At 49.2% G+C, this 23,354-nt stretch overlaps 1 protein-coding gene across 1 annotated transcript in view; it reads left to right on the forward strand.

Moving 5' to 3' along the window:
* The first annotated feature begins 11,403 nt into the window (after window positions 1–11,403).
* Window positions 11,404–23,354, forward strand: part of CNBD1 (cyclic nucleotide binding domain containing 1) — a 209,708-nt gene continuing 197,757 nt past the window's right edge. Inside the window, exon 1 of the mRNA XM_036337501.1 lies at window positions 11,404–11,491. Coding sequence (XP_036193394.1) covers window positions 11,404–11,491 — 88 coding nt within the window. The remainder of the gene's footprint in view (window positions 11,492–23,354) is intronic.

Below are 23,354 nucleotides of genomic sequence, written 5' to 3' on the forward strand. Positions count from 1 at the left end.
GGCTCCGCCCTTGCCCCATGATCCTCAGCCTCCAGCCCAGCCTGTGAGCCTCCTCCTAACACACTTCCCATCAACCACTTTGTTTAAATTAGAATTTATTTCTATTGCTTATAACCAGGAACACTACTGCTAGGATATTCATGACTCATGAACATGAGTCATGAGTCATGAATCTATAATAATAAAAGGGTAAGATGCTTATTAGACTGGATGTCATTCTGGACATCCTTCCAGAGAAAGCGGGGCTGGAGGGAAGCCTGGGTCCCGGGTGCCAGAAGGAAACCAGTGCTGGCACCCAGGGGAAGGAAGCCCTACTCTTGCATGAATTTCGTGCATCGACCTCTAGTAAATAAATAAGTAAATCAGATTCTATAAAAGTGAAGAAAATACTGATTACCTAATAAGACTCCCCAAATACCTAATTTACCTGTAAAGCAATCCTTATGGAAAGATTTTAGAGGAACAACCTACTAATCAAATGTATTGATAATGTTTTCTTTTCTGCTGTTTATTTCAGTCAGCTGGAAATGGACAAGGGAAAGATTAAATATGATTCAAAACAGCTGAGTGACTAGTGATATTCCTACTTCTTAATATGCAATCAGTTAATCAATGGATCATTCATTGGATTTTTGCTGAGTGTTTAATATGTCCTAGGCATTGCACTTCGCCTTGCTCATACCGGTTAAGTCAATAACAAATGCAGGTGACAGTCTTCCTGGCCTAAGGAGGACCTGTCGGTAGTGAGGGAGAAGTACGGAAAGTGGAACAGCATGAGCCCTTCATTTTGTTGTTGGAGCTTTGAGCACCTAAGTGTCTGGGAAGGATACTTGTGTTCAATATTGAAAGAGGGGAGAGATTTTCCCAGGCGGAAGGACAAGGGGTCAGGGGTTAAGTTGATTAGTCATAAGGGGTATATCATAGACAATGGCATATCATTGATACAAAAACGTTAGTGAGTTAACACAAGTATGAGTGGATTGATGAATAACAGTGTACAGGTTATACTGACATTTTGAATTAACTTGGTTTTAAGAATTCTTACTGTCCTATTTCTTAGTCCACATAGCTGAATTTAAGTTGAGGAATTTCCCTGGCCAGGTTACCCGAGAGCTATGCAAATATGTCACAAACAAACCCTGATATTTCTGCAGATTTTCAGCAGAAACTCAGAATTTTACTTAATCTGCAAATGGAATTACCTGCTATGAACAAAACTGAATTTGAACCCTAACTATATTATACTCTTTTTCTTTTCCTTCTTTTTTTTAATCTGGGAAGGCATACGTCCCATACTGCCAGGCCTAATATAAAATTATCAATTTCATATGCTTTCTGCATTTGTGCCCAGCCTACTTGAAGCATAGGGGTGAAGCTTAAATTAATTTCTGTACTCAGCCCTAAATGTATGCAATTTTGGAGTGTGAGGTGAGGACTAGGAAGTATTGATTAAGGTGTTGCTGTGTCATGGACATGATTCTGCTAACGATCCCATCAGTATGTTCACAGACAGAAAATGCCCGTCTCTCCCTATTCAATCTGGTTAAACAAGGAGTCTAATGCTACTTTTTATGAATATGTGTACCATGCACTCTCTTTACCTATGCTCCAGTCTGTGTTGTATCTATGGTGGGGGAGCTTTTGTTCTGCCAAAATCATGAACTACTTTAGCAGTACTATTTGAGCAGGTACATAAAATGTATACACATTATATGAAAAGATTGGAACACTATTGTAACTAAGAGTTGAAGGCTTGATTCCCATGACTGTAATTGAACATGCCCGTTCACCTTTGGAAAGAAGGAATTAAACGGGGCAGTGTTCACAAGGACAAGGCATGCCAAAATGCACTCTGGGAATACAGGAAAGCTATGTTCTTATCTTTTTTTAAAATCCTCACCTGAGGATATGTTTTTATTGATTGGAGAAAGAGAGGAAGGAAGAGGAAAAGAGAGGAGAGGAGAGGAGAACAGCGGAGAGGGGAGGAGAGGAAAGAGAGAAAGAAACATTGATGTGTTTGCCTTCCTGCCTTCCATATGTGCCCCGACTGGGGATGAACCCACGACATAGGTATGTGCCCTGACTAGGAATCAAACCCACAACCATTTGGTGTACTGATCAATGTTCCAACTAACTGAGCCACCAGCCACGGCTATTTACATCTTTTATAAAATCATAAATACATGTATTGTTTTCCTCTTTATAGTGCTTTTCTCTTTGATTCCTTTTAGCAAATGCCTATATTCATTTAACTTCCTGCCTCCTTTTGTAAGCCAGTCTTGTTTGTGGTCTGCATTGCATTTGATGTTGGGCTGAAGATGTGGCCCATGTTTGTGAAGAACTTGCAGGAGGATAAATATATGCTTTCTTTTCTCAGCCACCAGAAGCAAAAAATCAATGGTATTTTTCTCTAAGTTTAAACATCAGAACTCAAGCAGGAGAGAACAGGACTTGGATCTAAGAAATCTAATTTCTAACCCTAATTCCTCTACTTACTCTAAGTCAGTTGACCAAGTCACTCAATCTCTCTGAGGCTCAGCTTTCTCCCATCAATGGAACGATGGTTAAAATTAGTATTTGCTTCGAATGGCAGTGAAGGCCAGATGGGATGACATTGGTGGGTGCTTTGCAAACTGTCAATGTTACATGTGTGAGTGAGACAGTATTGCTGTGCTGCTTTGTAAAGGCCCATTGACAGTGTTGAACCCCTGAGGACACACATACTCTGATAAGTCGGGGGTGCATTAAGTACAATATTTATTGTCTACTATGTGCCTGGCACTGGTTTATGGACGGGAGATATCACAAGGAATAAAATATGCTCCCCAGGAGTTTAGGCAAGATGACGTAGCCTCAAATACCTTTAAAGGACTGGCAACGATTCTCTTGTCCCAGGGGTAGCCTCCAGAGAGCACGGGAAGTCCAACTGGTCTAGGCTCTGGAGATAAAGGTCCGATGTGTCTGCATCATCACAGAACTGCTGCTCTCCCAGGGAATGAGCTCACATTCTCCATTCTCCTGTGGCCCCTTTGGACCTGACCTGGTTCTTTCGGTGGCAGTGAACTTTGCCCCTGACCTCAGTTCCAGCTCTTTCCTCATGCCTTGTCTGCTGCAATGCTTTCTGATGCCAGTTGCGTGCTTTGTCTACTAATTGTATGACTTTAATGAACACTGTCAGTCACTCATTCTGACTCATGTTGCAACTGAATTTCACAGCCAAAGCCCACCCCAATGATCCCAAGGACCTAACCTCGTTCCCAATTTTAAAGTGATGAGAGGATTGCAAATTCACTATCACCTCCTCCGCAGAGGTATTTATTTCAGCAGCTCAGTTTTTGACCTAAAGCATCAGATCACAGAACAATTGTGATGTGGGGATGACATACATTGTATTTAGGAGGAGGTGGTGATGAATAGTCATGAGTACTCGGTCATAACTTGATTTTCCCTCTTTGGCTTTATAGAAGCTGTATGGTATGATTTTAAAAGGCACACATATTAATATGAAGCAGGATTATTTATGGGAAAGTGATATTATTTCTCTTTTATTAGGTTACATTATTCTGAAAACTTGGGTGATTATTAGCTTGTTCATGTTTCTCTAGGTTGTATTCACCTATGAAAAGAAAATCTGTAGTATTTGGCTTAAGAAATATTTCACTGATAAGATCCTTTAAAGACATATCTAACCATCAATGAATAATAGCTCCTTCATCTTAAATTTATTCCTGATCTTTACTTCTACATGGAGAATGTCAGGTGGAACTGGACGAAGACTATTCTGTCTCCCCAGATCAGAATTGTATGCTGCAAACACTGTCAGAGACACAGAAGAAGAAAGAGGCCCCCTTGTCAAAGGGCCTAGAACTCATACTCAGAGGTAATTAGAACGATCACTCTCTTGGATCTTTTCATTTTTTTATAGATGGCATCATAAAGTCAGATGTTTTCCAGTATTGCATTTATAAAAGGGTCAGCAATCATGTCAGCGTCTGAATGACTCCAGTTAGGCTGACCTACAGCACCCAGAGACCAGTGAGACTCAGTTGCAGTAAGTTCCTTCAGAAGTCTGGGGTTCCATTCTTGCTATTGGTGCCATGTACTGGTTATTAATTCTCTTTAACTTGCTTGAGTCCTTATTGCACCCTCTTATCTGGGCCCCCATTCCTCTGTTACCTGCCTCTCCTGTAAGTTAGTGGGTTCGTCTACCTCACTCAATGGGTAGGAATTCAAATAATTATTCTGCTCCTTACTCTGCTTATACCCCCTGAATTGAACCGAGGGAAAGAAAATGACTTAAGGTTAATTTTCCCTCTATATAGTTTCAATCCTCAGGTACATCTTAGGCATATCTTTATTCTCATGATATTTTAGTGCTGTAGTGTACCACAATGTCTCTTAAATCAATTGGTCCATAAGTAGTAATTCTAAAACTGTAATTCTTAGGAAATGATCTCTTTTAACCTAAAATTGCATATTGGTTGAATTCTTAGTTGTTTCAGATATCTGTTATACCATTTTCAACCCATTCTGAAATTTGCCTTTTTGTAGCGTATAATTCAGGCAATTCACTAAAAGGGTAAATGCTCTTAGGAAAGAAAAAATATACAACTTCTATTTAACGAGAACTCAAATTCAAAGGCCAAAGTTTATTGGTCGTTTTTTAAAAAGAACTTTTGTGAATAGACAGATATGATCCGAATCCAACAGCAATTCCAGCAGATTTGACAATTTACCAGGAGACTGCAGAATGACTTTGATGCTTTTGAAAATATAGCTAAGAACAGACATGTCAACTAGGGCCATCATCAGTCAACCATTCCGTGTGACAGTCTTTCCATGTTCAGCGAGGAATCTTTATGCTATTTTCCCCAGAGCACCTGCTTTTAAGACTTAAAATAGACAAGGCATTCTAAATTGGGAGCTCAAAACACGTCTTCTACTTGATTTCGGCTCAATAAGTATAATTTAATATGAAATAGTATAACATCAAGGGTCTTTTTGAGGCTTCTAAATGATTCATGCACTACTGATACATTCTTAGCGATGACTGATGCTAACACAACCCCGCTCATTTTCTCCTGGACACTCAGACACACTCCTGATCATCCTCATCATCCTCATGTCATCATGTCATCATCAGCATGTCATCATCGTCATCATGTCATCATGCTCAAGAAACTGCAGGACCCAATTGCATTCAATTGTATGTAGGACTCTTAAAAGCACATGATTTACTTTTTTGAGCAGTTGACAATCTATGGGAAATATGGTGCAGATTATTCAAAACATCTGCATTGAACAGGAAAACAGTATTGGGCAGGTCTCCCTCTCCACCAGGCATGAAGCCACCACTTGGCTAAGTGATGCAGCCAGTGTTCAATATGCAGTTCATTTTAATTGCCCAAGAAAGAAGTACATATAATAGAAAAGTATCTAAATCAGTTGAATTTGCCAAGAAGCACCTGACACAAAAGACCAATTGTGATGAAAGTCCTTTTAATTAAATTGTCAGTTAAGTCCAAAAGTAAAATTAATTCTTATTTAATCAAGAAACAACACATTTATATAATTACAATGAAAATTACTAATAATTAAGAACTTAAAAAATAAAATCTGTAAGATAGGGCTTTAATAATTTTAGAAAAACAATGTGGTTATTTAAAACACAATAATAACATTTTACAAAGATAGGTTTCATCAAATATAATGAAATACAGCAAGAATTGTAGTAAGATCTTAAATAACCAACCAACCATCCAGAATGATGATACATCCCATCTCTCTCTCTCTCACACACACACATGCATACCTATCGCTCTCAATATCTATAATCTGCACATCTCCCTCCATATGTGTGTATCAGTGAGGACATGAGCTCCCCTGGGAAGGGGTACCCTTGGGAGAGGCAACTTTCTCTGTGGCTGAGACTAAACCCCTTGAAGGAGGTTTCAGGCAGTTCACCTCCAGGTTTGTAAATACGATTCCAGGAAGCCAGCTTAGCTGAGAGCCTTGGACACGCTGCTTGGGAAGAACAGATGAGAAGGGGGAGAAACTGCCACATTAACAGATGCCAGCAATCACTGGCAGGGGATTTAAAAAGTGTGGGCATTGGAGAGCTTCTCCCGAATGAAAGAACGGGCCCATTTAGCGGGTGCCGGCAGCATCACGCACCTCAGCAGCTCCCAGCGGCTGGACTGTGTTGCTGTGGCAGAACAGCTGGCGTTCTTCATGATGATCCTAAATCAACGAGCGCACCAGCAGCGTCGGTTAGTTAATTAATTAATATATTAGAGAGACTGCCATCTAAAATGGTGAAAATTTGAAAGAAATATTTGGTGCTTAAAAGTGTAGGTTAGTTATCTGGAAACACTTGGCTGGCCTTTCTGTCACTCTGCGGTACTGTTCTGACCTGCTGTGCTCAGGTGAGGCGGCGAGGCAGCGGTGTTCCAGGTGCTGTGGGCAGAGTCCGCAGACCACACCCAGGGGCCCGTTCTCCAGGGGGAGCAGGGTAAGACAGCTGGCCTGAGGGGTGCCTCCGGGGAGTTCAGTGCCTTCACACCCCAACCTGCAGAGGTGTCCTGGGAGGAAGGATGCTGTAGAAAGAGCTGTGAGGGACCATACTGGGAATGATGCTCTGCAACAGGCAGGCCCCGCTGTAACGCAGGCCCCACGCTGGGCTGCTTAAAACAGCAGAACTCCATTGCCTCACAGACTCGAGGCTAGACGTCTGGAAGCCAGGTTTGGGCAGGACTGGTTCTCTGACACTGTGGGGAGAATCCTTTCTTGCCTTTTCTAGCTTCCGTGTTTCCTGGCATCTTTAGGTTCTTGCTTGTAGATGTACCACTTCCATTACAGGGCATTGGCTGCTCTCTGCGAATGTCCAACTTTCCCCTTCTTATAAGGGCTCCAGTTATATCGATGAGGGCCCACTCTAATGAGCTCATTTAAAGACATGTTTTTATTTGATTTCATAGAGAGGAAAGGAAAGGGAGAGAAAGATACAAACATTGATGAGAGAGAAACATTGATCGGCTGCCTCCTGCACACCCCCTAGTGGGGATGGAGCCCACAACCCGGGCATGTCCCCTGATCTGTGGCCTCCTGGTGCAGGGGACGACACTCAGCCACTGCCACACAGGGCCCTCCCTAATGACCTCATTCTAATTTGATTAGCTCTGTAAAGACTCCACTTACAAATAAGGCACATTTACAGATACTGGGTTAGGACTTGCTGAAGTTAATTTCTAGGCCCAAAATGCTGCAGCAGCAAACAGAAACATAGAAAGCTTTCACGTTCCTATAAATGTTCCCCTGACCAGAAATGTGGAGTGTCCAGCCAGCAGGTCACCAATTGCCAAACATCTGTAATGATTTCTCGTTCTAAGTAAGGTCACCTCTGTGACCCCAGCCAATCAGCTTGCGTCTAATACCCTCCCTGCTCCCGATCACCGTCTCCTGCGGAAGATGCTGCTCGTGCCGGCGTCAGGTTCGGAGGCCTGCAGTGTGGAGTCTGCCCGCCCCACGGGCCCAAAGTAAAATCTGCGCAGGCCAGCGAAGCCGGCCTTGGGTTATTTTCACAGGCTGAACTGGTCGCTTTTTGCGGGGGAGGGCACAATTCAACCCGTAACAGTTAGAGTCTCCTCAGTCCCCTCCGTATAAAATGTGATTGACTTCTTCCAGATTTGATTAGGTTGTTTATCGCTTTTAATTTCTGCAGTAAGCATTCTGCCATTGATGGCATGCTTATGACTGTTTGACTGTGAGCTCGGAAGACCGGTCCTGGAGGTGGTCCTCAGAGACCATTTGGCCATCTTGCTGCCTTTGTTGTCTTGCACACGTCCTGCACGGCGACTCGGCAGTTTCTCTGGAGATTCTAGGAGCCGTTTAGAGGAAAATGGAAGCGAGGTCAGCTACAGGAGGAGCAGTGCGGGCTGAGGTGGGTTTGCAGAGTGAGCTGCAGTCCCTGCACTCAGCCCTGTGTTCCGCATTCACCCAGCTGGTCTGCTTCTCTGATCACACCCTGGCTGATGGGGTGGACAGAGGGAGCTCCAGTTCAAGCGCTGAAAAACAGCGAGGACAATTTTTTTTTAGATCCAACCCAGCAAAGAAGTGAATGATGCACTTTTGAAGGACAATCTGATGTGTCACAGAAAATAGAGAAAGCGCCAGATGGATGGCTTCGAAGCTGTTTCCCGGGCTTGCTGGGTAGTTGTTCCTGTCCTGTGCTTGACCTAATAAGTTAGGAATTTGCTTCCACTGAGCCATGTCGCTGCCTATAAATCTGGTCTATGTTTGCTGCGAATACCATGCAACAAAATAATGTTTAGTAAAAATATTCAAATGGATATCAGCTCTCTGGTACATGACCTATCGTTTTCTAATGAACAGACACGTGTATATGTTTTTTGTTCAAAGACACAGTGGCCTGTGAACAGTACAGGCATCCGACAGCAGAACGCCTGGAGAGATACGGCCGCACAGGCTCTCCTTCTGAACAATCCAACGTGACCAATAGTCTCCGGGGAAGAAGGTGCGCAGTCATATTTTATGCCACACAGTCCGGTGACTACAGTATCACAGGCCATTTCAGAAGTTGCAAGTGGCTACAGGCCCCTTGGCTGCTGGCGTGCTGGGGGTGCAAATCATAGTGATTTGTGCAGGGTGCGTGGCAGGCTGGGCTGCAACGAAGGAGAGGAATGCTCTTTCTTGAATCACTGGGGAAAAGCACAGCTCAGCACATGTGCCCAGGCAGCTTGGAACAGGCACTGCATTCAGGTTCAAATATCTGGAATGTCCAGCCTAAATGACGACGAGCTCACATTAGGAAAGACACACGCGAGGACACGGGCTCACTGGGTGTTGTGAACGGCATCTCCATGACGTCACTCTCCTGGAGCTGACTCATTTCCATGTTCCTCTCACAGCCTCCGAGGATGTTCGGAGAAACTACCAAGTGCCGTGCAGGGCGTGTGCGAGAGACAGTGGGTCACGGGGAGCAGTGCCGTGACTGTGAAGAGGGAGGCCAGTCACTGCCTCGGCGAGAGGGCGGGGATGCCGACCAGGAGGCAGACCTGGCGGGCAAAGGATCTGTCCCGGCTGCAGGGGTGACTGCGTTCCCAGCGCGTTGTATGACCTTCAGGGAGGTGAGCGCGGACGCATGAGGTGGGAGCCCGATTCTGTCCGCTGGCAGGCGGAACGCGGACTCCGGTGCTCCGGAAGCGGAGGGAGCTCAGCGCGCTCACCCCGAGGAGGAGGAAAGGCTCCGTGCCTTCGTCTTTACTCCTCTGGCCGCGTGACCCCCCCTAGAAAGCACGGGTGTGCCCAAGACAGGACCGGACAGGGATCCGTGTGCCAGGCACACCTGTGTGGCCCCTCTTAAGTCACAAAAGAAAACGCAAGAGAGGAAGAGAGAGAAAGGGACATTATTAATTTTCCCTTTTAGGTCAGGAAGCTATGGCTTATGTCCTTTTAAATTTAAGTGAACTTGAGCATCTGCAGAGTGAAATGTTGTGAATTCAAAGTAACGTTACCTGGAGAAAAGTCAAGAAAGAATAGATTGTGGAGCTAAGCAACGCATGCCTGCCAGTGTCCACAGCAAGAGAGGGGATGCACGCCTTTGTGAGGACACACACTTGCTTCTCACAAGAGGCCTCACATTTTAAAAGTCCAGGAAAATGCCTGTCAACATGTTTTCCTTTGCTTGAGTGGATGCTGAAGAGTCAGCCAGAATTCGAATCCTGGACACGTGGCTGGAAGACTGGGAAATTGTTGATCATCAGCAACACTTTGTTTCTAAATCTATAAAATGGGAACATATCAGTTTCTGCCTCACTGACTTTTGCAAAGATCGAACTAAAGAAGAGGTGATGCAGGACACCACCCAGCTTGGGAATTGGAATACAGTCTACGCGTGAGCGGTCCTTCAATTGTCACTCTCATGAGAACAGAAATGTGGGCAAAATGCTGGGCTAGACTTCCCTCCCCATGGCACTGAGGAAAACTTTGATCAAATAAACTCACAGAGCTGGGAGCACGAAATGTGTTGTGATACTCAGAGTCGATTTTGAACAGACATCATACACCAGGGCACGACACATTATAATCTAGTAAAATGAATGCTCCACATGGCAACCTAGTTAAATTCCTCGGTAACGTAAACACTGTGTGCTTATTCTCTATTTTATTTCAGAAACATCTTTCTTCAGTAGGAGATTCCATCTGTTTGTGACTGTCTATAAAAGGAAAGAATTTTAAAGCCAGCAAGAGAATGCGTTTTTAAACTTTACTTTCCTGCGATATACTGAATGTGTTTGGAATAATTTCATCTGAACGCCACCCCGGACATTGCCATCCTGTCTGCAAAGTTTCTGATCTCTGTGATTTTCCCAACTACACAGTTGTCTAACGTTTAATTATTCACTGACTGTGTTTTTCATTTATAATCGTCAGCAGTTGGCAACATTGGCTCATGTCAAACAGTCACCGCACCACTGCCTCCCTTCTGAACACGTACACTCCTTACAAAAGAGCTGGGATGCAGTCTGACTCTTATCCTGTTGGTTAAGACTACCAAGAGTTATTTAAGAAAGAGAGTTTATTTGTATGGTTTTTTTTAAAAAAATGTTTTTATTGATTTTTAGAGAGAGGAAGGGAGAGGGAGGGAGAGAAACATCCATGAGAGAGAAACATCGATTGGGTACCTCCTGCATGCCCCCTGCTGGGGATTGAGCCCACAACCCAGGCACGTGCCCTGCCAGGAATCGAACCAGTGACCACTTGGTGCACGGGACGATGCCCAACCACCTGCGCCACGCCCACCTTGGCTCATTTGTATGTTTTAGACAGCATTTGTCTAACATTATATCTTTCAAGTACGAGTCTCAATTTTTAAAAATAAAATTGCATCTGAACTCATCTTCATAGTGATTTATTTCTATGTTAAAATGACATCCTTATTTATACATGAGACCCCCAAACAGGTATTTTCTGAAGGATGCAGACAGAGAAAACAACTGTTGGGACTCACGGATAAAATAGTTTCATCTTGTGAGGAAGGCGAGGGGGCAGGCGCCCCAGGTTTCACCGTTCCCACATTCACTCATTCTTCTAAGAACTCGGAAAATCCCATGTGAGCTCCGGCCTCCGGGAGCTTTGGCTCAGGGTTAAAGTAATTCCTGCTCTGCCCTTTGTGATCTCAAGTGCCCTCTGGGCTATGGGTCCCTTCTTCACTCCCCGCTCTCCCAGCTGCCCCCTCTCAGACACTGGCACATGTGTGAGAACCTTGGGAAGGTTCCAGGGCGCCAGCCTATCAGGGGGCACCTGGGGGTTCTGCTCTGTGAGGCGCGAGGAGGGCTCCCGTGCCCTCCGGTTGCAGTGCTCAGCTGCCTCTGAGCCACCAGGATGCCTGTGTCCTCGCTCTCCTCGGCCATCCTGTCCCACATGAAGGCCATTAACAACGTGCCGCCTCCCCTGCCCCGCAAGGTGCCAGGTGAGCGGGCCTCAGGGTCCCCAGGCATTAGAACAGGGCATCTCGGGTGGTTGGTAGGAAACCAACAGTCTTAGTGACAGCTTGTCAGGGCGTGCAGAAAACAAAGACGCACAGATTCTCCGTGTCCTCCGAGGCCATTTCGGTTCCTTTGGTCTCAGGTCTTCTGCTTTGTAAAACGAGGCTCCGATGTGGGGACCCTGAGGCCGCCAGCAGTGAACACTTAAAGAGGAGAGAGGCAGAGGCTCAGGGCATCCGGGCCCCAGAGCAGCAGGTCCTGTGACTCCCTGCTCAGGCTCGCTGCTTTCAGAGCTTGTTTCCACTGGGAAAGTTCTCATTTTAAATTTTCAAGGAATAAAAAAGACAATTCCCATTATTCTTGCTCTGAAATTTATTCCCATCTCATTTTATTTTTCAGTCATTGATTTACAATATCATAGGAACTATAAATATAAAGTTAAATATTTTGAAGTTTCTACAATTGACAGTTTCTTATTTTCTATAGTCAATCTAAACCCAGAACATTTTTCTCAAGACTTCTTGTCATAGCCATCAAATTCATACATCTATTATTTGATTACCAATGGACTGAATTAATTATATGTAATAGTCCTAGTGATAGCTGAGATTTAAAAACATCTTTTAGGCAATGAAGGTGACAATTGTGACCCTTTCAACTTCAAAAAAGCATTTACTTTATTGAATATAAAGTAAATGAATAAGTGAATTCATATTGAATGAGATAAAGCATTTAGTTTATTGAACATTACTTTATTGAATTGTATACTCTTTTAATTGTAGGGTAAATTTATAGTATTGACTGAAGAACTAACCCATCTATTCTTTTATCTTTCTGTGAGAGTTAGTTCTACTATATATGTGTGTGTGTGTGTGTGTGTGTGTGTGTGTATATACATACATATTCTATATAATAAAGAGGTAATATGCAAATTAACCCTCATGCCCTCACAAGATGGCTGCCTATGACCAGGCTGGCAAGGGGGTTAGTGAGGGATGACCAAATGGCTGAACAGCAGGCTGCGTGGGGTGACCAGAATGGTTCGGGGGGGCGGGGGGGGGCGGCGGGGCTGTGAGGGGCGACCAGGCTGGCTGGGCGGGCAGTTGGGGGTAACCAGGCTGGCGGGGGGACAGTTGGGGGTGACCAGGCTGGCAGAGGGGGCAGTTGGAGGCGACCAGGCCAGTAGAGGGGTTAGTGAGGGGCAACCAAACAAGTGAACAGCAGGCTGCATGGGGCGACCAGGCCAGCAGGGGGAGCTGTTGGGGGTAACCAGGCCAGTAGGGGAGGGCAGTTGGGGGAACCAGGCTGGCGGGGTGGGGCAGTAAGGGGCAACTAGGCTGGCAGAGGGGGGCAGTTGGGGGTGACCAGGCCTGCTGGGAGGCAGTATGGGGCAACTAGGCCAGCGGGGGGGGGGGGGGACAGTTAGGGGCAACCAGGCTGGTGGGGGTGTGCACTTGGGGGTGACCAGGCTGGTGGAGGGGGGGAAGTTGGAGGCAATCAGGTTGGCAGGCAGAGGTGGTTAGGGGTGATCAGGCAGGCAGGCAGGTGAGCAGTTAGGAGGCAGCGGTCCCAGATTGTGAGAGGGATATCTGGCTGCTGGTAGGCCCAATCCCTGGGATCGGACCTAAACTGGCAGTCGGACATCCCCTGAGGGTGCAGCCTGGGCTGAGGGAAACCCTCCGCCCCCAGATATAGATTATATATATATATATATATATATATATATATATATATATATATAGATACTGGCCTGGTACCCCCCAACAGCGCCCCCTGCTGGCCTGGTCACCCCACGCAGCCTGCTGTTCACTTGTTTGGTCTTCCCTCACTAACCCCTGCATTGAGTGTCTGCCCTCTGGTGGTCAGTGTGCATCATAGTGACCAGTCGTTCTGGTCGTTCCGCCATAACGGTCACATAGGCTTTTATTATATAGATTAATGACCATGGTCTCCAGGTGAAAAGGTGTCTCAGGCAGCAGTTGAGGCCCTGAAGAGGGTTCTTATATTTTGAACAGTGTTAGACAAAGTTCTTGTGCTAAATCAGATTAATTTCTACATACGCTACTTTTTTTGTGTTTTTATTATTGTGAAAAACTTTTTGTACATATTCAATGTTTTGCATTTCCATCTGAGTTAAAGTAAGTATCAAATGTAATTTTGTCGCCCTGGCTGGTTTGGCTCAGTGGATAGAGTGTTGGCCTGCAGACTAAAGGGTCCTGGACTAAAGGGCACATGCCTGGGTTGCGGGCTCGATCCCCAGTGGGGGGCATGCAGGAGGCAGCTGATCAATGATTCATTCTCATCATTGATGTTTCTCTCTCTCCCTCTCCCTTCCTCTCTGAAATCAACAAAAACATACTTTTAAAATGTAATTTTGTCAAAAACCACAGCTCCTGGTGCACAGGTTTTATTTGTGAAAAAGAAAGCAAAGTCCCCCTCAGGTGATTTTGCTTTTAGCAGCCCAGGAAGCATGGGGAGTTAAAAGATCAAGTTAATTAGAATCCCAGAGACGAGGCATGTGCTGCCCTCTGTCGTGTCTTCCAAGGACACTCATGTGTGCGAAGTGATTAAAAGATGAAGAATCAGCGCCCGGTTAGGTCTCAGAGCTGAACAGAGCGGAGTGGACGCAGCGAGCCTGTCGGCCTGCAGCGGTTCGGACTCATGTTCTGTCTGTGACTTCTCTTCAGAGGTGTGTCCTGCTTGCTTAGTAACCGTGTCTGCTAATTCCAGCAAGTCGGCCGCTTTCCTTAGTGAGCGCCAGTGGTCCCTGCTGAAGCCATGGTCCCTGCTGAAGCCGTGGTCCAGGGACGGTCCGGGTGGGTGCTCTCACCTGCAACGTGACTGGACCTGAATTAGGAAGGAGGGATCAGACGGGTGACTCAGACGCCCTGGGTAGAAGCAGGAAGGCTCAGCTCTGGACTTAGAAACATGGGCCATTGGCCACATCCTTGTTTACCTGGGATGAGGTTCCGGTGATGATTAGGAGCCAGGGCTACCTTGTCCCTACGTGAGGAACGTCACCAGGACCGCCCAGGAGCCCTGTAAGCGCTTGGCGCACGGTGGCCACCTCACCTGCTCCTCACAGGGACACTGGGAGGCCTGCGTAGGAAAGCAGGGCCCAGTGGCGGCCTGTGCTAGTCCCCGAACCTGCGAAGATGCTATGCTGTGTGGCCGGGGCTGGGCCCTGCCAATCACGTGACCTGAAGGAGAGGATCCCCCTTACAGGTGGGCACAGGGGGCTCCCGGGGTCCTTCCTTCTTGTGGAACAGGGAGGCGTGCGAGTCAGACTGATGGCGGTGACACAGGCTCACTAGCCCATTGAAGACAGAAGGGGGGTTATAAGCCAAGGAGTTGGGGTGCCCCTGGAAGCTGGAAAAAGCAAAGACGTGGACTGTCCCCCGAGCCTTCCAGAAAGGGTGCAGCCTGCTGACAGCTCAGTTTTAGCCCAGTGAGACCGTCGGGTTTCTAACTCCCAGACGTGAGGGAATGCCTTGGTATTGATTTGAACTGGAAGCTGTGGTTGGAAAGGAATACTGGACCACCCTACAGTGGAGGATGGCGAGGCCGGGCTTCCTCGAGGCTCCAGGTGCCCGAGTGGAGACTGCACAGAACCCCCACGTAATGAACTCCCTCTGCCCCCGAAGCACCGCCTGCTCCCAGCCCTGAGGGCCGCGCCATCCCCTCCCGCCACATCTGGGCACGGCTTGCGTTTGCTCCTCGCCCACTCGGGCCCTCCACCCGAGCCAGCACCCGACCCGACTGCCATGGCCCACTCCCCGCCCTCTCTGCTTGCTGGGAACCGCACCCTCAGATGCACCACGCAGCTGGGCTTCTTGAGTCGCCCACATATTTATTCCTGGGAAAGCTTCGAGTCCGCGTCGTCTGGGCCTGTGTCCCAGGCTCTGCACAGCTCTGCGCCGTGCTAACTCCCATTCCTCAGTCCTGCCGGCCACTGTCCTCTCGCAGACTCCAGTCGCCTCCTTACCGCCAAGCCTGCTTGGCCCCGTTTCCACACCCTCCCGTGGCTCAGGTCCCCGGGAACCGCACACGCACCTGATGTACCCGTGGGTCACGCGTCCTAAGACAGGAATCGGAGAACCAAGATGGCGGCATAGGTTAACGCCGGAGTTTGCTGCCTTGCACAACCACTTCAAAAGTGAAACTAAAAGACGGAACGGACATCACCCAGAACCACAGGAACGCTGGCTGAGTGGAAGTCCTACAACTAGGAGGAAAGAGAAACGCATACGGACACTCAGAGGAGGCGCAGTGCTGAAGTGAAATACTAAGGTGCGGAGTGCATGCAGAGCGGGCTGGTGGCTGAGGGCGCGGTTGGCGTTTTCAATCGGGAGGGAGTCACAGACTCTGAGCTCCAGATCCGGTGAGTCTTTAGGGACCCTGACTCAAACGGGAGAAGCGGGACTGTCTGGCTTCGGTCGGAGCGAGTGCAGCTTTCTCTCCAAGGTTTGCAGCGGTTGCTGGGACTCAGAGAGGCAGAGCCCCTGGGGACAGAACTGAGAGCAGCCATAACTGCTCTCTCTGGCCCACCCTGTAGATCCCGGGTGACCCACCCCGCCCAAGCCCTGTGCAGAGCCATTTGCCGGATAGCCTCAGGCAAACGCCAGATTAGCAACTCCCTAGAGGACAGAAGTTCTCTCACTGCAGACACAGCTGATTCTCACAGCCACTTGGCCTGGAGGTCAAATCCCCCCTAGTATTAGCTACAACAATCAAGGCTTAACTACAACACTGCGCACAAAGACCACTAGGGGGTGCACCAAGAAAGCATAACAAAATGCGGAGGCAAAGAAACTGGACAAAATTGTCAATGGAAGATATAGAGTTCAGAACCACACTTTTAAGGTCTCTCAAGAACTGTCTAGAAGCCGCCGATAAACTTAATGAGATCCTTGAGAAATCTAATGAGACTCTCAATGTTGTGATAAAGAACCAACTAGAAATTAAGCATACACCGACTGAAATAAAGAATACTATACAGACTCCCAACAGCAGACCAGAGGAGCGCAAGATTCAAGTCAAAGATTTGATATGCGAAGAAGTAAAAAACACCCAACCGGAAAAGCAAAATGAAAAAAGAATCCGAAAATACGAAGATAGTGTAAGGAGCCTCTAGGACAGCTTCAAGCGTACCAACATCAGAATTATAGGGGTGCCAGAAGATGAGAGAGAGCAAGATATTGAAAACCTCTTTGAAGAAATAATGACAGAAAACTTCCCCTACCTGGTGAAAGAAATAGACTTACAAGTCCAGGAAGCACGGAGAACCCCAAACAAAAGGAACCCAAAGAGGACCACACCAAGACACATCATAATTAAAATGCCAAGAGCAAAAGACAAAGAGAGAATCTTAAAAACAGCAAGAGAAAGAAACTCAGTTACCTACAAGGGAGTACCCATACGACTGTCAGCTGATTTCTCAACAGAAACTTTGCAGGCCAGAAGGGAGTGGCAAGAAATATTCAAAGTGATGAATACCAAGAACCTACAACCAAGATTACTTTATCCAGCAAAGCTATCATTCAGAATTGAAGGTCAGATAAAGAGCTTCACAGATAAGGAAAAGCTAAAGGAGTTCATCACCACCAAACCAGGATTATATGAAGTGCTGAAAGGTATCCTTTAAGAAGAGGAAGAGGAAGAAAAAGGTAAAGGTACAAATTATGAACAACAAATATGCATCTATCAACAAGTGAATCTAAGAATCAAGTGAATAAATAATCTGATGAACAGAATGAACTGGTGATTATAATAGAATCAGGGACATAGAAAGGGAGTGGACTGACTATTCTTGGGGGGGAAAGGGGTGTGGGAGATGCGGGAAGAGACTGCACAAAAATCGTGCACCTATGGATGAGGACAGTGGGTGGGGAGTGAGGGCGGAGGGTAGGGTGGGAACTGGGAGGAGGGGTGTTATAGGGGGGAAAAAGAGGAACAAATGTAATAATCTGAACAATAAAGATTTAATTAAAAAAAAAAAAAGAGACAGGAATCCCCAGAGGGGCGGGGTTAGCCTTCAGGTGGCTTTGCATGTCCATTGCCAGGCCTGTAGGTGATTAGTGAACGGAAACCCTTGGAGAGAGATGATCGGTCGGACTCAGAAGCTAAAGCAGACACGGAGCCCTTTGTCCTGGGTGCGAATTGTTGTGAAATCAGTGGTTGGAGTGCGCAGTGGTGCTGACCCCTGCGGGGCCTGTGGCCTGAGCGCACGTGGCCTGGTGTTAGACACTGAGCTCCTGAAGGGAGAGAGGAAGACAACTGTGCCCTGACTTTTCCTTGAGGGCACGAAGCTGCCCTTCAGCATTGTGGCCCCCCCTCCCCCACTCTGACGGGAGGGTGGTCTGTGACCGTTTGGGTCTGCTGTGCGGGGTGCCTCGTGCTTTATTGCCGAGTCAGGGCAGGTGCGGAGATGGAGATGCGCTGTTGGGAAGCCAGGTTCCCCGGAGGAGGGCCGGCTGCGGTGCCTGTGGCAGCGGCTTTGGCCTCAGGTCAGGAGGCCTGGGCAGGTGCATGCTGCCTGTCCCTCTCCCCCTCCCCCCGTGGAGGATGGAGCAGGGGCAGAAAAGCTGCCAGAGCAGGGAGCTCTGAGGACTCAAACTAGACGCGCTCCTGTGGCTCCCACATAAGTGTCCTGCTGGCCGCAGCTCCACTCGGTGCAACTCCAGAAGCTGCGAAACCGCTCCGTTCCCGCACTTCAGGGGCATTTCCTGTGATTGGCGTGTCTTTCAGCTCTCAGGGCGCAAGGGCAAGAGTGGTTCCAAGACAGAGGTGCATCTGGAAAGGTGGACGTGGCTCCGCTTTAAAGTTTAACTCATTCAAATCCTGGGGTGCACAGAGGGAAAGGGGGCTTGTCGGCGAGAAGGAAGTCAGAGACACCAATGATGGTAAGAAAGCAAGGCTGGCCCGCGGAAGAGAGGAGGACGCGGCTGCAGGAGGCAGGGGAGGCGGAGGAGGCCGGTCTGCGCCTGGCTCCTGTATGCTAGCATGGCCCCCAGGGACACCAGCTACGTCAGGAAAAGGAACGGAAGTCAGTTTTTATTTATTTTTAATCCCAGAGGAGAGAAAAGTGGATGTTTTCCTGCAAATGAGCATTCCCTCTTCCCCCTTATTACTGCCATAACCATCTCAAGGGACTTGTACTTTTTGTGAAGAAACTGTGAGCCACCTGTAAGAATTCAGTTTGGTAACTTTGGGCTGGATCATGCTGGGGGCTTGGCAGGAAGCACTGGGGTGTACTGCAGGCATCTCAGATCAGATGGTCCCCAGTAGCAATGCCCCCAGTCCCCCCTCAGTGCTGGCACCTGTCTCAGAAGCACATCCCACATTCACCCTCCACATCAGCCCCTGTGTGTGGAGCCCCGGCCCCTCAATTTGCCTGAACTGACCCCTGTCTCCCTTCCCACATGCAGTGTGGGCTGGGACTCTCCTGACGCCATGGTTTAAAAGGAATCTGCGCCATGGCCAGTGTTTCTGCATCAGCCCATGCACCCGAGGGCCGCTGGTCCCAGTCCCAGTCCCAGTCAAGGGCACCCACCTGGGTTGCAGGTTCCATCCTGGCCCCTGTTCAGGCGTATGTGGGAGGCAACCAATTGGCATGTCTCTAACATCGATGTTTCTCTCTCCCTCTCCCCGCCCCCTCGCCCTCCCTCCTTTCCACTCTCTCTAAAAATCTATGGAAAAGGTGAGGATTAAAGTAAATGAATACAAAGTGAAAAGGAATCTGACCATGTTAACTCTCCATTAGAAGTCCTCAAGGCCCTCCTCTCCTCCAGAACCTCGATCGCAATCTCTTCCTCAACCTGACGTCTAACTGTTGATGGTTCGACGCTGACCAGTCGGCCCTGGACTGCACCCTGCCTCTCCACGCAGCGGGCGTGCTCTGGTGGACATGCCTCCCAGGGTCACTCACGCATGCTGACGCCATGTGTGCTCAGATTTGGGATAGAATCCACCTTCCAGAAGCGCAGCTGGAAGGGACTGCCCAGGAGGAGCAGTGCCCACTGCTGCCAGGGCAGCAGCCTGCGCATTCTCATGGCCCGCAGGTGGTGGTGCAGGTTCCAGGTGTGAGCACCTCCCGGGGCAGGAGCTGAATCATCTGGCTGACACGCCTCATGGCCCACAGGAGCCAACATCTCCCATGAAAGGTCCACAGGCACTTTCCCGGTGAACCTCTTGGCCACAGCCTCAGCTCCCGGGAGCCACTTCAGTGTCTGCCCCTCGGGTGTTTGCAGGTGGCCCAGTGCCCCTCCCAGTCCCCATGTAGCTCGCCAGGCAGGAGCCATGTCAGCATGAGCAGTGCTACCCAGAGTCCATGGACTGTGCCTTCCCCAGGGAGCAGAGCTGGGGTCCCCATGCTGAGTGGACAGTGATCCCTGAGTAACACCCTCACACCCCTCACCACGCTCTCCGCCTCAGGCCATGTCCCCCCCCCCCCCACTCTGCGCGGTGCTAACCTTCCAGTTCCTCAGGGTCCTGCCTGCACTGTCCTCTCCACAGACTCCCGCCTGGCCTCCTGACCTCCAAGCGTCCTGCGCACCTTTCCTACACCCTCCTGTGACTCATAAAGACAAAGAAAACGCAAACTGAGACAAATATTTACCAAGTATATGCCCAAGGACTAATTCCTTTTATACACAAGGAGTTCTTTCAAATCAAAGGAAAAATGAATGCTGGTGGGGAAGAGACAAAAACAGGCTGTTCAATTAAATACAAATTTATGAAAATATTCTAAACCTCAAACTTAAAAAGCAATTAAAACTATTTTTAATTAATCTATTAGCAACATTGGTTTTATAATACACTAGGGACCCAGCACATGAAATCATGTGCAAGTAGGGTCCCTAGGTCTAGCCCAGGGGTGGGCAAACTTTTTGACTCGAGGGCCACAGTGGGTTCTTAAACTGGACTCAGAAGAAGGAGCTGCAGCCGTGTTTCCCGACGTTGCCATGTTAACACTGCTGCTGGTGAAGGAGCGGAGGGGAGAGCAAGAGAACCCTCTGCTCTTTCGGCTCCGCTGGCCGGATAGAACAGCCGAATGGGCCGGATCCGGCCCGCGGGCCGTAGTTTGCCCACGGCTGGTCTAGCCTGTGGTCAGGGCCATGTCTGCCACCCCCTGACGCTCGCCACCCCTCAATGCTCTGCAATGCTCATCACCACTTGCCGCCGGCTGCTCACCGCCGCTTACTGCCCACCGCCCGCTGCTGCTCAACAGTCCTCAGTCCCGCCCTACCACCCCCCGCTCATTTACCATGGCGCCCCATTCACCATGCTGCTATTAGAGCCTGTGGGGTCGCGGGGGAGGGACCAAGAGGTGGTCAATGCACCTCATGGCAACTGGTTGAGCAGTCATTCTGGTCATTACACTTATGGTCCTGGCCTTTTACTATATAGGACTAGAGGCTGAGTGCAAGAAATTCGTGTGCGGGTACAGGCCCAGGCTTGGCCTGCGATCAGGATCATCTTCCCCGGCTGCCCACAACCGGCCCTGTCCCCAGCTACCACCCACCCCCAGATCCCCTTTCGCCATTGGGTGATCAGTGCCTGACCGCTGGGGGAAGGGACTGAGAGGTTGGCTGTTCCTGCCCTCTCACTGGTCCCACCCCAGCCACAGATCACCCTCTGTGTATGGGGCTACCGATGGGGTGGGGTCCTTGGCCTGGTGCTGCCCGCATCCCTCACTACCCACCCCCAGTTCCCGTTTGCCATCAGGCTGACTGGGGAAAGGGACCAAGAGGTGGTCAGTGCACCTCATAGTGACTGGTCCAGCAGTCATTCTGGTCATTCCACCTTTTGGTCTAATTCGCATATTACCCTTTTTATTATATAGGAATAGAGGCCTGGTGCATGGGGGGGACTGGCTGGTCTGCCCTGATGGGGGCCCCAGATCCAGGTGGTTTGCAGGCTGGCCACACCCCCAATTGGGGGCGTCGCCCTAGGGGTGGGGCTGGCCTGGGGGAGAGGCAACGGTGTTCTGGTCTCTGGTCGTGATGGCGTTATGGTCGCTGGCTTTTTTATATATAGACTAGAGGCCCAGTGCACAAAAATTTGTGCACTTGGGGGGGTCCCTCAGCCCAGTCCGTGTCCTATCGCAGTCTGGGGCCCCTCGGGGGATGACCACCTGCTGGCTTAGGCCCACTCCCCAGGGGATCGGGCCTAAGCTGGCATCAGACATCCCTCTGGCAGCCTAGGAACCCTGGGGGAAGTCCACTTGCCAGCAGGGAGCAGACCTAAGCTGCAGTTGGACATTCTTAGTGCTGCTGAGGAGGTGGGAGAGTCTCCTGCCACCACTGCTGTGCTGGCAGCTGGCAGCCTGGCTTGTGGCTCCCCCATGGGAGCGTACTGACCACCAGGGGGCATCTCCTGCATTGAGCGTCTGCCCCCCTGGTGGTCAGTGTGTGTCATAGTGACCAGTCATTCCCAGTTGTTCTGCTGTTAGGGTCAATTTGCATATTACCCTTTTATTATATAGGATAGAGTCCTGGTGCACAGGTGGGGGCCGGCTGGTTTGCCCTGAAGGGTGTCTCAGATCAGGATGGGGGTCCTGCTGGGGTGCCTGGCCAGCCTGGGCAAGGGGCTGAGGGCTGTTTTCAGGCTGGCAAAACCCCCTTCAGGGTGGGGGTCCACAATGGGGTGCCTGGCCAGCCTGGGTGTGGGGCTGATGGCTGTTTGCAGGCTGGTCAAGCCACCCAGTGGGGACCCTCACCCCATGGGGGTGTGGTCAGCCTGGGTGACGGGCTGAGGGCTGTTTGCAAGCTGGTTATACCTTCTTCAGGGTGGGGGTCTCCACTGGGGTGCCTGGCCAGCCTGGGTGAGGGGATGATGGCTTTTTGCAGGCAGGCTGGCCACAGCCCCTTCAGCATTGGGGGGGGGGGGGAGGTCTCCACTGGGGTGCCTGGCCAGCCTGGGTGAAGGGCTGATGGCTGTTTTCAGGCTGGCTATGTTGGCAGTCTGGAAGCAGGTACCTGGGATTTATTTATCTTCTATAATTGAAACTTTGTAGCCTTGAGTGGAGCTCAGGGCCGGCCAGGGCAGGAAGGAAGCTTGGCTTCCTCCATTGTCTGGGGCAACGCAAGCTTCCTCCTCGCTCCAGCTCCGGGGCCGCAGCCATCTTTGTGATGGACTGATGGAGTGAGGAGAGATGGTTAATTTGCATATTACTCTTTTATTAGATAGGATGATCCTATCTAATAAAAGAGAAACATGGTAATTAGCGTACGACTGCTACCCTTCCCATTGGCTAATCAGCAAGATATGCAAATTAACTGCCAGCCAAGATGGCGGCCGGCAGCCAGGCAGCTTGAAACTAACATGAGGCTTGCTTGCTTCAGTGACGGAGGACTGCAACATTCCCCGCCTGCCTTGCCGGCCTCTGAGCCTGCAGTTTAAGAAACATTGTAACAAATATAGAAGCTAAACAAAACCCCAGAAACCTGCTTTCAGCTAGCCGGGATCTCAGAGCTGGAGTTATACATTGTTTTGATTATAGAACTGAAACAAACCAGATACCTGCTTTCAGCAGCGGAAGCCTAAGAGCTGGAGCCTCAGAGCTAAAGCTGGCCCAGAATAAAAAAGAAAAAAAAGAAAAAAAGGAGCAGTTGGGAGCTTCCGTCACCCGCCAACCTGAAAACAGCCCTCAGCCCCTCACCCAGACTGGCCAGGCACCCCAGTGGGGACTCCCACCCTGAAGGGTGTGTGACCAGCTGCAAACAGCCATCATCCCCTCACCCAGGCTGGCCAGGCACCCCAGTGGGGACCCCCACCCTGATCCAGGACACCCTTCAGGGCAAACCAGCCAGCCCCACCCATGCACCAAGCCTCTATCCTATATAG

This window comes from Myotis myotis, unplaced genomic scaffold (assembly GCF_014108235.1).
Source record: "Myotis myotis isolate mMyoMyo1 unplaced genomic scaffold, mMyoMyo1.p scaffold_m19_p_16, whole genome shotgun sequence".
NCBI classification, from domain to species: domain Eukaryota; kingdom Metazoa; phylum Chordata; class Mammalia; order Chiroptera; family Vespertilionidae; genus Myotis; species Myotis myotis.